At 40.1% G+C, this 14,435-nt stretch overlaps 2 protein-coding genes across 3 annotated transcripts in view; both read left to right on the forward strand.

The window, feature by feature from the left end:
- The window catches only part of atp6v1ba (ATPase, H+ transporting, lysosomal, V1 subunit B, member a), a 38,784-nt gene extending 29,218 nt beyond the window's left edge, over window positions 1-9,566 (forward strand). The window contains exons 10-14 of the mRNA XM_037783384.1: window positions 2,078-2,228; window positions 3,104-3,186; window positions 3,623-3,727; window positions 4,032-4,161; window positions 8,518-9,566. Of these exons, the coding sequence (XP_037639312.1) occupies window positions 2,078-2,228; window positions 3,104-3,186; window positions 3,623-3,727; window positions 4,032-4,161; window positions 8,518-8,660 (612 nt within the window). The 3' untranslated portion in view covers window positions 8,661-9,566. The remainder of the gene's footprint in view (window positions 1-2,077; window positions 2,229-3,103; window positions 3,187-3,622; window positions 3,728-4,031; window positions 4,162-8,517) is intronic.
- A 946-nt stretch (window positions 9,567-10,512) lies between these two features.
- shtn1 (shootin 1) overlaps window positions 10,513-14,435 on the forward strand; it is a 49,805-nt gene continuing 45,882 nt past the window's right edge. Inside the window, exons 1-2 of one of the 2 annotated variants that reach the window (XM_037783385.1) lie at window positions 10,513-10,601; window positions 14,049-14,101. In XM_037783385.1, coding sequence (XP_037639313.1) covers window positions 10,547-10,601; window positions 14,049-14,101 — 108 coding nt within the window. In that variant the 5' untranslated portion in view covers window positions 10,513-10,546. The remainder of the gene's footprint in view (window positions 10,602-14,048; window positions 14,102-14,435) is intronic. The other variant, XM_037783386.1, reaches the window with a different exon arrangement.

Consider the following 14,435-nt stretch of genomic DNA (forward strand, 5'->3'; position numbering starts at 1 on the left):
AACCCAAGTAAGATTAAGTCTTACTGAAGATTAAAAAAAAAACCTTTACCAAGAGGTCTGTTGGGAAAAAAATCAAGACATGAATTAGGACTGTAAAGCTGCACTAATCTTTATTTTTATAAACAAAAGACAAACATGTAGTGAATAACCCACAGAGAACTGACCCTTTAATAAGCCCCCCCCACCCTTACATGCTGTTGTTATCATGGCATCATTCAGTTCACAACAATAGCACTGGCATAGAGATCTATAGGAGCTTTTTAAATAGTGCATCCTTGATTTCAGACAGGTTGGAAAGCAAGCTCCTCATTTTTAAACAGCAACAATCAATTTTGATGTCTGAATCAACAACTGTCACTTGACTGATTGTATTAGCCCTAGCTATATAGATTGGTTAGCTAATTAACTTGAACTAGGTTCATTGGACGAGTAGTTAGCTTGCTAACAGCTGGTGAACATAGAGTAGCATTTAGCAGCTGAAGAGACTGATATTCTTCTCAGGAGGTGGTGGAGACCATAATGGAGCTAAAAGAGCGAGAGTATCGTAACTTAGATTCATCAGTTGGACACAAACACAACTCCAAACATAGATAAGTGCAAAGCAGAGAAAGATAGAAAGTGTATCAATGCGTCAGCACAGCAGACAACAGAGCATCACAAGACATAACAAGTATTTCAGCAATCTGTTGTTTACAGTTACAGAAGGCAAAACCGTCGGGTCACTGTCTTAATGCTTATGGTGACAAGGTTGAACATGTGAGGCCCTGAGATTATCTAAAGGTACAGTGTTAACTGCAGATATGGAAATTGCCATTACATTGTGTAGTAGGGGAAGGGGAAAAAAACGATTCACCTATGTATCATGATTTTTTTTTTTTATTATTATTTTTTTAAACTACTAATCTTTTTTTTAATGCCAAAATCATAAACTGCATATCAGAAGTGGCCGTGATCACCGTGACGTCACCCATTTGTTTGTGGACTGCTGTTTTGAAGCCTCGAGTTCGGCATTTTGGCCGTTGCCATCTTGGTTGTGACACGTGACAAGAGAGGGTGGAGCTACAGTAAATACAACCGAACACTGAATAAGATATTTTTAGGGAGACCAAAATATTAATATTAACTGTCATGAACTGAAAATGAATGAATGCAAGTTTAAGGCACTTTGGCTTCACTGGTCAGATTCAATAAATTTGAGTCTATGCGGCGGTAGAAGGAAGTTACCGCTTTTATTGTTGTAGTCGTAGTAGTGTGACGTCATATCCGTTCCGTATCCGCCAACCAAAACAAACCGCAGTCGGCTGCAGCGAGCTGAAAACGGCGGAAGGTCTGCGTGGATACGACCTGCACCCTCACATGTTAAGTCCAAAGTGGTAAACACTACACATCCAGTAAAGTATGGAAACACTTTGGGTTTCACACATTGACAGGAAAAGCAGAGCTAGACATTTATACATTTATGTTTTATGCATTCAAACTGCCCCGATGGAGCTGACCATGGATGTATAAAGAGAACGGAGCTGACGAAGTTAGAGGAAGTATACACGTCCGGTTTTCAGAATAAGGTGTTAACAAAGGGAACTGTATATACAAAATACATATATCGAAATAAGATTGATTGGATTATATTCACCACAAGTATAAAACATTACATGTCCCTTATACATTAAAAAAGAAAATACCACTAATTTGTGAGGGAAATGTCTTTATTCTTTGATTTTTGGGTTGCTGGAAAATAATTAATAAATAACACATGACAATAACTGATATATTTGACTTCAGGACATCTCTGACTACTAAAATCAAACATTTTAACTGGATTAATTTAGAGATTTTCCAAAGTTAAAGTCCCTAGAAGTGGTATGATTCAACTTGAATATTATCGAATCGGGAGATAGGTGTATCGTCCCAGCCCTGTTGTTGAACGGTGATCATCATTTTCAACTTGTTCTGCTCCCAAGTAGCCAAAAATTAATTAATGCAGCTTTAAAATTTTCTCAAACTTGATGACATAAAAAAAAAGCATGTTACCAACTTTGCTCCCTTTAGCTTATGCTCTCATGTCGCCCACCTTAAGGTCTCTGCTGCCCGAGAGGAGGTGCCCGGCCGTAGAGGCTTTCCTGGCTACATGTACACTGATCTGGCCACCATCTACGAACGTGCCGGCCGAGTGGAGGGCAGGAATGGCTCCATCACCCAGATCCCCATCCTCACCATGCCCAATGACGGTGAGACCAGCAGCCTTCGATGCTTTAAGTCGGACTAAAACCACATCTTCACAACTGTCAGCCCTGTAGGGGACTAATTATAAACATGTGTTTTATGCCTTCAAAGCAACGTTAACATTTTTTTTTTCTGCTTGTGCGTCTGTTGGATATCAGCGTGGTCATGTACATTATACTTTTTGTATTTTCTGTCCTTAAATGCCGTCTCCGAAATCTTCTTGACAAGTTACTGTTTGAATCACTGGAGTAGGCATCTCAAATGGACCGAGGAGACATTTTTGATGCCTGCAGTTACCATAGCAACACTCATGAAGAGCCTACTCCTATCTAGTTGAACAGGAGTCCCCCCCATTACAGCATCACGGGGAGGTGATTGTGTCGGCTTTTACTAAACACTGCTGGTGTTCCCAAGAGCTCTTGATTTAGAGTAAAGGTCTTTAAAGTGGGAAGCTAGTTTCCTATGTGTGACTTTATTTTAATGCCTGCAAATCACTGAGTGATTTGAATTGTAGGTGTTCTTCACTGTGTGTGTGTGAACTCAACTGAGGCCTTATATTTAGTGTTTACATTAATTGTGCTGCAGTATGTAACAACTACACACTAATTTATGGGATATGTTGTGGGGCTCCAAAAAAAATACCTTTTAGTCGACTCATCAATTTGATTTAATTGACAGATCGAGTTTCTCCACAAAGAATCACCACTTTAAATCTGGTGTTTACCAGGAATGTGCTCACAAGTTTCCCTGGAAATAAGTCATTCAGCATGAAAAATGACAAATGGACTAAAGAAATCTTAGCCGACTAAGACCAGAATGATGGACTAGTGGAGGCAGCCCTAATATGTTGTGATTGAATGCATTTTTGTGCCTCTAACAGACATCACCCATCCAATTCCTGATCTGACTGGATACATCACAGAGGGTCAGGTCTACGTTGAAAGACAGCTGCACAACAGACAGGTATTCATCAGGCCTTTTAAAGCCATTTCTTTAAAACAACATTTATCCAACTTGGGGGCAAAAGAGCTGCTACTCATTCCTGGGTTAGATAGTTCCAGTGTTGGATCCAGCATGCCACATTTAGTTCTGCTCATTTTTGTGTGCATTTACATACATTATACATGGAGCATTTAATGGTCAAATCAATGGTGCTCCAAAAATATAATACCAAAATATCAACAGAGAGTGAAAACAAGTGGAATGCAATCCTGTGGGAAGGCTTATCTCATCAGTCCTCCTATTTCTGACTGAGTGAATATGTCCCTAAATAAAACAACTTTCTGTCATTACATTGTTAGATTGTTTTAGTAACCTCTATAGTTGATATAAAATCTTTTCTTTTTTTTTTTTTTTTTTCACATTTTGCATTAACAACACATGTCATCTTGTCTTTCAGATCTACCCACCCATCAACGTGTTGCCTTCACTGTCCCGTCTGATGAAGTCCGCCATCGGCGAGGGGATGACCAGGAAGGACCACGCTGATGTCTCCAACCAGCTGGTAACAAACATCTTACCTGTTGTAAAGAATAATCCTGTAACCTGAACACGAGGGTGAATTTTGGAAGTTGGATGAATAACTGAAAGCACTGACTGAGGATACTCTATGGAGGGAAGTGCCAAGGGCCCAATCCCAACGTCCACACTCGCAGTCTCACTCAGACTTTGAGGCGCGTTCCCGCACAGTCCGTGAGAGTTCAGGCCTTAGGGGGGACTTTGGGATTAGGCCCATATCTAGACGTTTGATGTCAACCATCTGATGAACCGTCATCATTATTAATATGTCTGTCTGTCCTTGTCTCCAGTATGCGTGTTATGCCATTGGTAAGGACGTCCAGGCTATGAAGGCTGTGGTGGGAGAGGAGGCCCTCACCTCTGATGATCTGCTCTACCTTGAGTTCCTGCAAAAGTTTGAGAAGAACTTCATTGCTCAGGGTAAGAACACGCTAAAAGAGCCATTCACACATTTTCAACCTTGTTTCCACGGATTAGTACAGTACACATACAGAAGAAGTATGTCTTCGTCATTCACAATAGCGAGGGTGCAAGCGGCAGCTGGCAACCACAGTTAATAGGATTCCTCTGCCTCTTCACAAAGGCAGCCATTACTCACATCTCGAATATTAACCCATTCAGTCCATTGACAGAGAATGAATGGCCAACCATTTTTACAACAGAGAAGTCATTAAAGACATTTATTAAGCAGAAATATCAAAGTTTTTCTGCTTGCTGCTTCTCACGCATGAGAGTTTGCTGCTTTTCTCTTTATTGGGTTTTTGTCTGTTAGTCAGACATGACACTGTTCACTATTTTTGAATCATTTTAAAGACTAAACGATTAAAGCTTCAGTAGGCAGACATTTTTTGGCATTATTGGGCGCAAATTCCATAATAACCAGCTGCCGTCTATGAGAGCTAGCTGTCAATCACTTGCGAACTCCGATCAAACGGTCAAACTAGGCAGCGCTGATCAAATGTGAATCAATATTCTCTTACGTTAATACCTATTTCTCTCCTCAAATGTTTACAGAAACATCTTGTAGTGTACTGTTTAGCTGTAAAATGGAAAGTTTGTGACCCGGCAGCCATGTTGAGATCAGTTGAGGAAATACCAAGCACCGCCCGCCAGCTGGAGCACAGCCAATAGGAACGATCTCTCTCTCTGAAATGACCTGTGATTGGTCAAAGTCTCCCGTCACGGTCTAGACTTTCTAAAGCCTGAAAACAGAGCCATGAGGAGGAGCAGAAGTCTAGTTTTCTCTCAGAACACTTGAATTACAATATGCTGAAAGGTTATTATGGAATTTTTGCCAAATGATGCCAAAAACGTTCTGCTTGCTGAAGCTTTAAAGAGCTTGTGCTCTGTGCACATGCAGTCAAACTTCATGCTGTTTTATTTAGGCAGTGTGGGAGCAGGAGGAGTCTGATTTAGTGGTTAGTCACTGCTGCTAACACACAGCAGTGAAACGCTCATTCAAATACCCAGAACAAACAGCCCAGCATGGGGGGAATGAATGAATGAAACCACATACGGAACCTTAACTTTATAGGGATTATGAAATCAATTCAAAAGTGGGAATGGGTTCTCGTGATTTCCTGATTTTCCCTGGAGGATGTAAAACTTAGTAAGCGGTGGAAAAGTGTCTCCAGCGGTGACACTCGCCGGCTTTGAGTTCCTGTGTGTGATTCAGTTCTGTTGTATAGTCCAGACGACTTTTACTGGAAATGTGTTTCACTACATTTCTGTCACATTTCTCTCAAGTATTCATTATTATTATTATATATATTTTATTATTATTCACTATACTATAGCGTCCATTGTGATTGACTGTAATTGCAGATACCACATGCTGTGTTGTGCTACATGCAGTTGTTTTTACAGTTGAAAGTAAAACCACAGAAGTCTTTATTCATCGCAAAGAGATCAGATCAGAATACTGGTGGTGTGATATAAGTAGGAACAGTGCTTCAGGTCATTGCTCCTCTATTACAGTATATTGCTTTGTAAACTAGTGGTTGAAGTGGCGTCCACATTGTATTTCATGTTTCCATCCGTCACTGGAAAATATTGATCTGTGCAGGTTCCTTCTTTTGTTGCCGAAGCATACGTGATCATTTCTTCCTGTTTCTTGAAAGTGACTAAACAAAGCTCAGCCTTGCAGCAGTTTATTCGTCTTTGTAGATGCTGTACATACAGTACCTGTTGCCTCTTTTGAACACTGATGGATTCCACAGGAGAATAGTCATCATGGCAAGACGAGATGGGATATGGAGAGAGAAATATCTTTAGCTTTTTTCCCTCCCAACTCGACGCAACGATCACACCAAGAGCAAAGCAAACATTTCGTGCGGCGCGATCACACAAAGTCAATGCAAAAGAGGCGAATAGTTGCAGAATTAAAACGGGTGGCGCGAAAGGTGTGAGTGGCGCCAATGGTGCAAAGCTAACACGCGAAATTCGTGTATTCGCGGGATTTGAAATATTTCAACTCCAGCGAGACATTTGCGTGACGCTGCGTTGCGAAAGCCTCCCAGCGTTGAGATCTTCCTCCTGTCGTCACTGACGTCACTGATGTTGTTGAATCAGAAATGAATTAAATAATTCTTGTATGTGTCTGTGATCAACCAGAGCTACGATAGTACATCATATCTGTACAGAGACCGGACCAAACTCTGTGTATAAACCACAGACTGTCTACGGTAGAAACAACGACGTCGCTGCCGTATTTATGCCTACATGACTTTATGTTGAGTGTTGATGAAGCAGCTGCATAGCCTGGCACTGATCCATCCAAACTCCATTCAGAAAAACTAGCATTTTAAAAGTTGTTTGCTTGTCGTCATGCGGACAGACTTGATGAAGCATGAATTCAGACTTTTTACACATCGGCATAATTATGCAGTTATTTCAGCATCCTTTTGATCCGTTTATTGATATTAAATTACAACACGATCCTATTTATTTTGGGTTCATACCGCAGTTGCGACATGTGGCTTGCTAGATACAGTCAGTGCAATGGCGCTGTATGTGAATACAGCTCGCCGCCGGGTGATGTTATGAACCCAGACACGACGGCAACAGTGCTCGTTTCTCCCATGGTTGATGGCAGAAAAGTTGTTGGTATCAGGTTTAAGTGCTTTATAAATACTGTTAAACTATCAAAACGCCCAGTATACGGAGAAACACACACAGCCCGTATTCAGAAATTGTGCGTTTGAAACAAGCCGTTAGGATTTCTGTCCATTTGTGATGTCACAAATATACAATATTTAGACCATTACACGGTTTTAAATGTAAACATTCTAAATGTGTCTCCAGTTTATTTCCTGTTGCAGTGTATGTAAATAACATCACCTGACAGGAAGTAAACATGGACCCAAGCTGTTGCCTAGCAACGCAATTCCATTGCAATTCCGTTGAAATGCACTAAAACGGAGCGTTTCAGACAGAGGGTAAATCCAGGTATATTCAGACAGACAGTATGAGGAAAATAACTTTTTTTTTTTTAACATTACAGCATGTAAACATGTTCTAGTAGAAACACAAAATACAAGTATGAACCTGAAAATGAGCATGATATGGGACCTTTAAGACTGGAAACTGCTAGCTTAGGATGCTATTTGCATGGAGTAGCATAAATACCAGAAATAGTTTAGGTATTTTCAAATTTACTTTTTGCAGGTATTTAGTCATAAACCAAAGTATTGTAAAAATGAACATTTTAACTAGATGATGGTTCTAGACGAGAAGTTACAGGATCACCAAAGTGATTGCAGTTCGTCCAGAGGAGGAAACCTGAATGTCTGAATCACATTTCAAGGAAATCCAACAGTTGTTGAGACATTTCGCTCAAATCCACAAATGTCGACCTCACGGTGGCGCTAGAGGAGAAGCCCTGGGATCAAAGTCAGTAGGATTCATGAATCTGTGGACACACGGTGGCTTTAATATATTTAATTTATTGTTGTCTTTTATGAGATAAATTGAACTGTTTAATGTCTCTTCATGTATTTTGAAGCCAGTTCTTGTACAGGAATTATGTCATTGATATTTAGATGTATCATGAAGAGACCCTCCCCCCCCAGCCCTACTATGTATACTGAGCATCCATTCAGTGGTCTGTACGGTGTCTCCCATCTAAGGTTTGACAAGTACAGAGGTGTTGTGGCTCACCAGATGGTAACCTCCTGACCATAACGAAAGAAAAGAAAATGAAATCTTCAAATCTCAAACTATGCACTTGATCAGACGTCATGTCACAAACAGTTCAAGAGAGTGCTATCGTCACAATAAGGGCTCTTGGTATGTTGCCCTTGAAAAGCAAAAGGAGCTGACTATACAGCATGCCTCGTGATTTCTCAGTATTTTACCAATAGCAGCAGTGTGATGACTTATACATCTCATTTTTCTATTTTTGATGATTCACCAAAAGAACCACACGGTAACAGTTACAGACGGATGGATGTCTTGATGTTATTGGTTGCTACCAGCTTACACGTCATATTTTGTTTTACAGGAAGAAAAGAGACTTTGATATAAAAATACCAAGAAATTGTTTTTATATATATATATTTTTTGGTATATATTGTTGAATAGGTACACTGTAAGCCCGGGGATATAAAAGGTCATTTCATCTGGACTTGAACACTAAGTTTCTTCTTCTTATCTCTTTCCTCACGGTCCATTTTCAAGACCTTTTTTTTTTTGCTTGATGTGATGTACAGTGAGTGCATTAGACAGCCACAGTTGACACTATGTTATAAACCAGCACCCCCTCTCGTCTTCCCTCAGGCCCGTACGACAACAGGACGGTGTATGAAACCCTGGACATCGGCTGGCAGCTGCTGCGAATCTTCCCCAAGGAGATGCTCAAGAGGATTCCTCAGAGCACCCTGGCCGAGTTCTACCCCAGGGAGTCTGGCGCCCGTCACTGAGGCACACTAAGGGATGTCCTGGTTACCCACCCTCCTCCTTCTCTCCTTTTATCCCTGTCTGTCATCTCACCCTACAGCCCTGCCCCGCCCCCCAGGGTGGGGCTGGGAGACCAATGTTGTCAGCCATCCCAAAGCTCACCTCCCGTTTTCTCCACTGTTCTTATTACCACCAGTTCATCATGAATCAGCTCACCCCAACACCACCACCCCCTACTTCCCCACCCAGGATGATAACCCCCCCCCCTCCTCTGTAGATGTACTGTACTGTATATGTGTCCAGAGGTTTTGTATGGAAGGTGTCTGTGGTTGTGACGTCTACCCCCTTGATTGCAAACAAGTCAACATATCCTTAAAATGATAGATGAGTCCTTATTTATTGGGGCGTGTTACTGCTGGATTCCCCTCTTCTTCTTCTTATTTAAATAAATGTTTTGTAGTCTCCATCTCCCACCAAAAACAAGAAGTTTCCAGCTGAAGGAAGAGGGGTGTGTGTGTGTGTGTGTGTGTGTGTGTGTGTGTCCCCAACCCACCGCCCTGCAGTCATGAAGTTGGCGTTTTATTGTCTTGAGATTCAACGTAAGTAAGACTGACTATCTGCTGACAGCTTCACGAAGTGGACATCATAAACATCACCATATTGGTATTTACCTGAGGCTGATTTTAAAGTCCAGTACTGCTCTTATTTTGCCGTATGTATTGTTTAATAGTCCCTCCCTCCCCGCGCGCTACTCTGGAAAGAATACAGTGGATGTTTACATTATTTGTGTTTTGTTGTTTGATTTGTGTCGTGAAATTACGAGTATATAAGATTATATTAAACATTCCCGTCTGTCTGCAGAAACTAATTCTTTGTTGTGCAACAATACTGGTTTTGTGAGGTAATGTGTAATAAATTAAATGATGTGAGTCCGCTGTCTCTATCTGTGTACACCTGCATAATACATCAGCAGCCAGTCCGTGTCTCTCTGTGACATAACACGGCTCCTCTTTGGCCACAGATGGAACCATATGTCACACGTCTACTGTCATTTTATAGGAATTGAATATACATAAACATAGGAATACATTCAATCAAGCCTTAAATTGATAGATTCAGCGAATCTTTTGTGTTTTACCAACTCCACCACGTTAGGTAAAGGTGTCGTCTATTGTTACTATATGCAAATAACTTACTTTGTGTATTTTGCCTAATACGTTTGTTCTGGCCACAGCCAGAATCTCAGAGAATCTGGTTTTATTAATTCTTCGCACGTTCAGGTTTTGGAACAACGTGATCCACCTTAAAGGCAGAATGATTGACGACAGCTTGTCTTATCTGTCAAGCTCCATTTGTTTAACAAAAAAATGAAGCTCAAAGGTCCACTATACTTATTTTTGTATGTTCCTTCTTTATTTCCTCCTCTCCAAAATAAAAGCTGACCTTTCACTCCCAGAAACAAGAAATAGTTCTAGTCCAAGGGAGTCACTCTTTAGTATTGTACACATTTACATCAGAGGTAGCCTATTTGATTGTTTCAAAAAAAAGTAGTCTACATCATCAATGTAGCACATCCCTTTAACAAAACATACGCACAAATGATAATAGGCTGCTTAATAGATATTTATTTAAGTATTTATTAACATTTAACTACTAATGATATTTTATCTTTACAAATATTAATTTATTTCTTTTTTTTTTATTATATTTTGTTAATTGCCATGCCAAAACACTTTAGATGAAACAACTCCAAAAGCTGCAGCACTGTTACACAGTAAGTAGTATAGGCAGTATTATGATCACATGTCATGTGTGCTGTGCTAGAGTATGCACGTGAAGGAATGTACCTTTGCAGGTGTGTCGCAAGGAGGAACTTCCTGTTGGACTTTGGTTTAAAGTTTGTCTCACTATGGCTGCGGAAGAGCTGGATACAATGGATGTCATTACTAAGTTGTCAAACCAAGGTAAGCTTGCTTTGAGCAGCTCTGTCAGTAAAAGATAACCGTTAGGTGCTTGGAGTCCGGTGGGATTGGGATAAAAACGTTGGTGGAGGATAACGAGTAGCCTTATATAGTACATGTTCTTACCGTAGCCTACTGCATGCTAGGGAGACGTTCCTCCACCTGGACTGAGACTCATTAGATATACTCAAGTGAACTCGGGGTTAATGTTTACCAACTTAAAGGGTGGGGTGAGTTTTCCTGGCCAAAGTCCATGTAATGTACAGTGCAGTAGGAGGTGGGCTCACCTAGCAATGCTTGGTGAACAGTAGCTATTACATGACGGTGGGGAAATTTTCCCACCAGTTAATAAACTTATGATCCAATTTCACTGGACATTTTACAAGAAAAGATGACACTTGATTTGTGTAGCACGCTTACTTTAATCTTTAACGTCAGGTGGCGGTGTGTCTGGCCTTCCCGGTAGAGCTCTCGGTGCGGGGCTGCAGGTTTCCACCCGGTGCTGCTCACGGCGATTACCTCATTAATGTTATGGTTTCCTTACAGCATTGGGTTTAAATCTGAAATGTTGCCAAATACGTGCTTTTGCTTTTCACTTCGACACCAAATCCTCCGCCATCGTCTTGTTTGACAACTCTCTCTCATCCCGCGTGTGTAAAATCTGAGTCCTGCTACCCTGAGTTGAGACTATGGGATGTATCCCCAGCCCGTCGCACGAAAAGGCTTGCGCACACCGAGTGTATTAAAAAGCCCCATGCCATATTCAACGACAATGTGTCAACTCAGTGGTGGAAATAGTATTTAGATTCTTTACTTACGTAAAAACAAAACACAAAAAAAAGAGTCCTTCTAAAATGTAGTGGAGTTGGAGTAAAAGGATAAAGTAACATAAAAGGAATACTGAAGTAAAGAACAAGTAGAATTCACAGTATTTGAGTTAATGTAATAATTCACTTTTCACCACTTAATTCCATCGCGTCTTTAAGACGAGTAATACAGCTTGTTCTGTAGCAATGAGACATTACAAAATACTGTTGTCATTAGGCTCCTTGTTGCACCTGGAACAATACGTCATTAGGTTAGCCGTAAAGAAACGGTTGATGCTGGTTAAATGTGTTGTCCTCTCCTCGTATTGGTTGGTAGCTTTGAACACCACTAGTCATTACTCTGCCATCAGCACAAAATACTTTTTGAGTGAGAAAAAAAAAAGAGAAAGGTTACTCAGATTCTCCCTGTTTTATTTCTACTCCAATCTTTCCGTCTGCCTCAGGTTTGCTTTCTAACAAGCATACTGTACATCCCAAAATGTCAGACTGTTTCTTTACAAAGCCCTCGATTCAGAGCTTACCTCACTGCAAGGAAATGTCACCCTTAGTCAGCTTCCTCAATGTCTCCAGGATTTGGTTACTGATTAACACATGTTGTTCCATAAGGGGAAAATGACATACCTCTTAACACAAGTCTGTTCTAACTGCATTGTACAGTATAGCATCATGACAGCTTAACATCACCCCTTCTCAGTTTGTCTCCTCTTAGTAGTGGGTGTTTGTGTTGGAGGGTTCTTCAGGCATTCAGCATGAAGCAGCTAAAGGGGTCATATTATATATACAGTATGTAGACTGTATATGCTAGAACAAACAGAGGACTGTTACAGGAGATCCTCTTTTATAGAAGAAACCGGGCAAATCCTTCCCTGTATAAGGTACAGTCATAGTTTGTAAAAAAAAAAAAGTGGTAACACGTCATTTTACAGTTCCGCAAATTATAAATATAATTAGCAAGTAACCTATTTAAAATGTCTTTATAATTACTGCGAAACTACCCCAATATTTACCTCAAAATGTATTGAAAATTACTTTATTATAACCATTATTTAATTATTATGCTAAAATAGCATATAATGGTTAAAATAGGGCTCTGAGGCTTGAGAATCAGCTGCTCTTCATCGGAGGTGGAAAACCAAAACTAATAGAAGACACTTCTGATCAGACACAAATCTCACCTTCTTTGTGTGACTTATTGTCTACGTACTGTACAGTAAGGGATAATGTACAGCAAGCCGGTCATTGTTGTGAAAGAATCCCCGACAGGGCGATGCTTCGCGTCTGGGTCTCTCATCGCCCTGAAGGGGATTCTTTCACAACAATGACCCGCTAGCTGTACATTATTCCGCTTATTACACGGCTACTTACTTAAGAAATCAATATTTGACACAAAAACGGTCCGCCAGAGTCCGACATCAGAGCTGTGCCCATAGCAACAGTCTGTTATACATAGCAACGGTCTGTTATACATAGCAACGGTCTGTTATACATAGCAACAGTCTGTTATACATAGCAACGGTCTATTTTAGAGAAATTACAGGCCGCAGAACGCCGTGATTGACCAATCAGAATCGGGTATTCAACACAGCTGTGTAATAAATGGAAATAAAGCATATCAATGAACTTTGTATTCTTTTCCTGGAAATGTATTAAATAAATCACCAGCTATTGGGATATAGCGGAATATAATTATTATATAATGTTTCTAATAAAGTGTTACAGATCATTTGTATGGTCACTGACAAGATTAGAAAAACAATACTTGTTTTTCTATGATACATGTGTCTTAGAAGTAAAACAGTATATTTAACAGGTCTGCAAATTTCATGGTAATGAGGTGATAATTAGCAATTAACCTATTTGAAATTTCTTTGGAATTACTGCCAAATTACCCCTATATTTACCTCAAAATGTATAGAAAAATTAATTTATTATAAACAATATTTCATAATTACATGCTAAAATAGCATATAATGGTTCAAATAAGATCCTTAGGCGCTGCTCTTCATCAGAGGTGGAAAACCAAAACTAATAAAAGACACTTCTGTGTACATAGAATATAGCATATCAATTAACTTTGTATTGTTTTCCTGGAAATGTATTAAAGAAATCACCAGCTATTGGGAAATAGCGGAATATAATTATTAAATAATGTTTATAATAAAGTAATTTTCGACACATTTTGAGGTACATATTGGGGTAATTTGGCAGTAATTCCAAAGAAATTTCAAATAGGTTACTTGCTAATTATCGCATGTATTGTAGAAAAACAAGTATTGTTTTTCTAATCTTGTCAGTGACCATATAAGTTATCTGTAATATTGTCTGTAGTATGCTGTCATACACATTTATGATAGAAGGCAGTTCCCCTTACTTTGGTAGTTACACCCAAGGCAAACATTCAGACAAGCACAGTTACTATATTCAGCTTCCCTGCTATAACAGTCAGCTGACACAGAACACAAGCTGAGGTAGTCACCAAATGAGAAGTTATCACATGCCGGACAAGTTCCACTTGTCGTCTTATTTTAAACAGGCTGATGTGAGTTCTGTGTTCTTGACTGACACTTGCTTTACTGTGATTTCCTGATGAACATGGCCTACTGGTGTCCTTTGCTCCCCACAGCCCTGCAGGAGTATGAGGGCCTGCAGAGGAAGCACGAGACAGCAGCCATGGAGGTAAGTGTTAATATCAGTCAGAGTTAGACAGATAGATATTGTATATTATAGACTTGATACCTGGTTCTGATGAATGTTATATAGTTTAGTAACAGTGGCAGCACAACAGTACTGTAGGATCAGTACACAGTTACAGTTAAAGTACTAGTTGGCCAAGCTCTTTTGAATGAAGGTAGTAATGGTTTAACAGTAGTGGTAGCTTACTGGTACTCTCTACATGAGGTAAGAGCGACTGTCCACAAGAAAATAAGAACACTGTTCAGAAACAAGCTCTGTTTGCATTACTCTGACATGGACCTCTAGCGGCCGAGTCTGGAACAAAGGTGGAAGTAGT

This window comes from Sebastes umbrosus, chromosome 10 (assembly GCF_015220745.1).
Source record: "Sebastes umbrosus isolate fSebUmb1 chromosome 10, fSebUmb1.pri, whole genome shotgun sequence".
NCBI lineage: Eukaryota > Metazoa > Chordata > Actinopteri > Perciformes > Sebastidae > Sebastes > Sebastes umbrosus.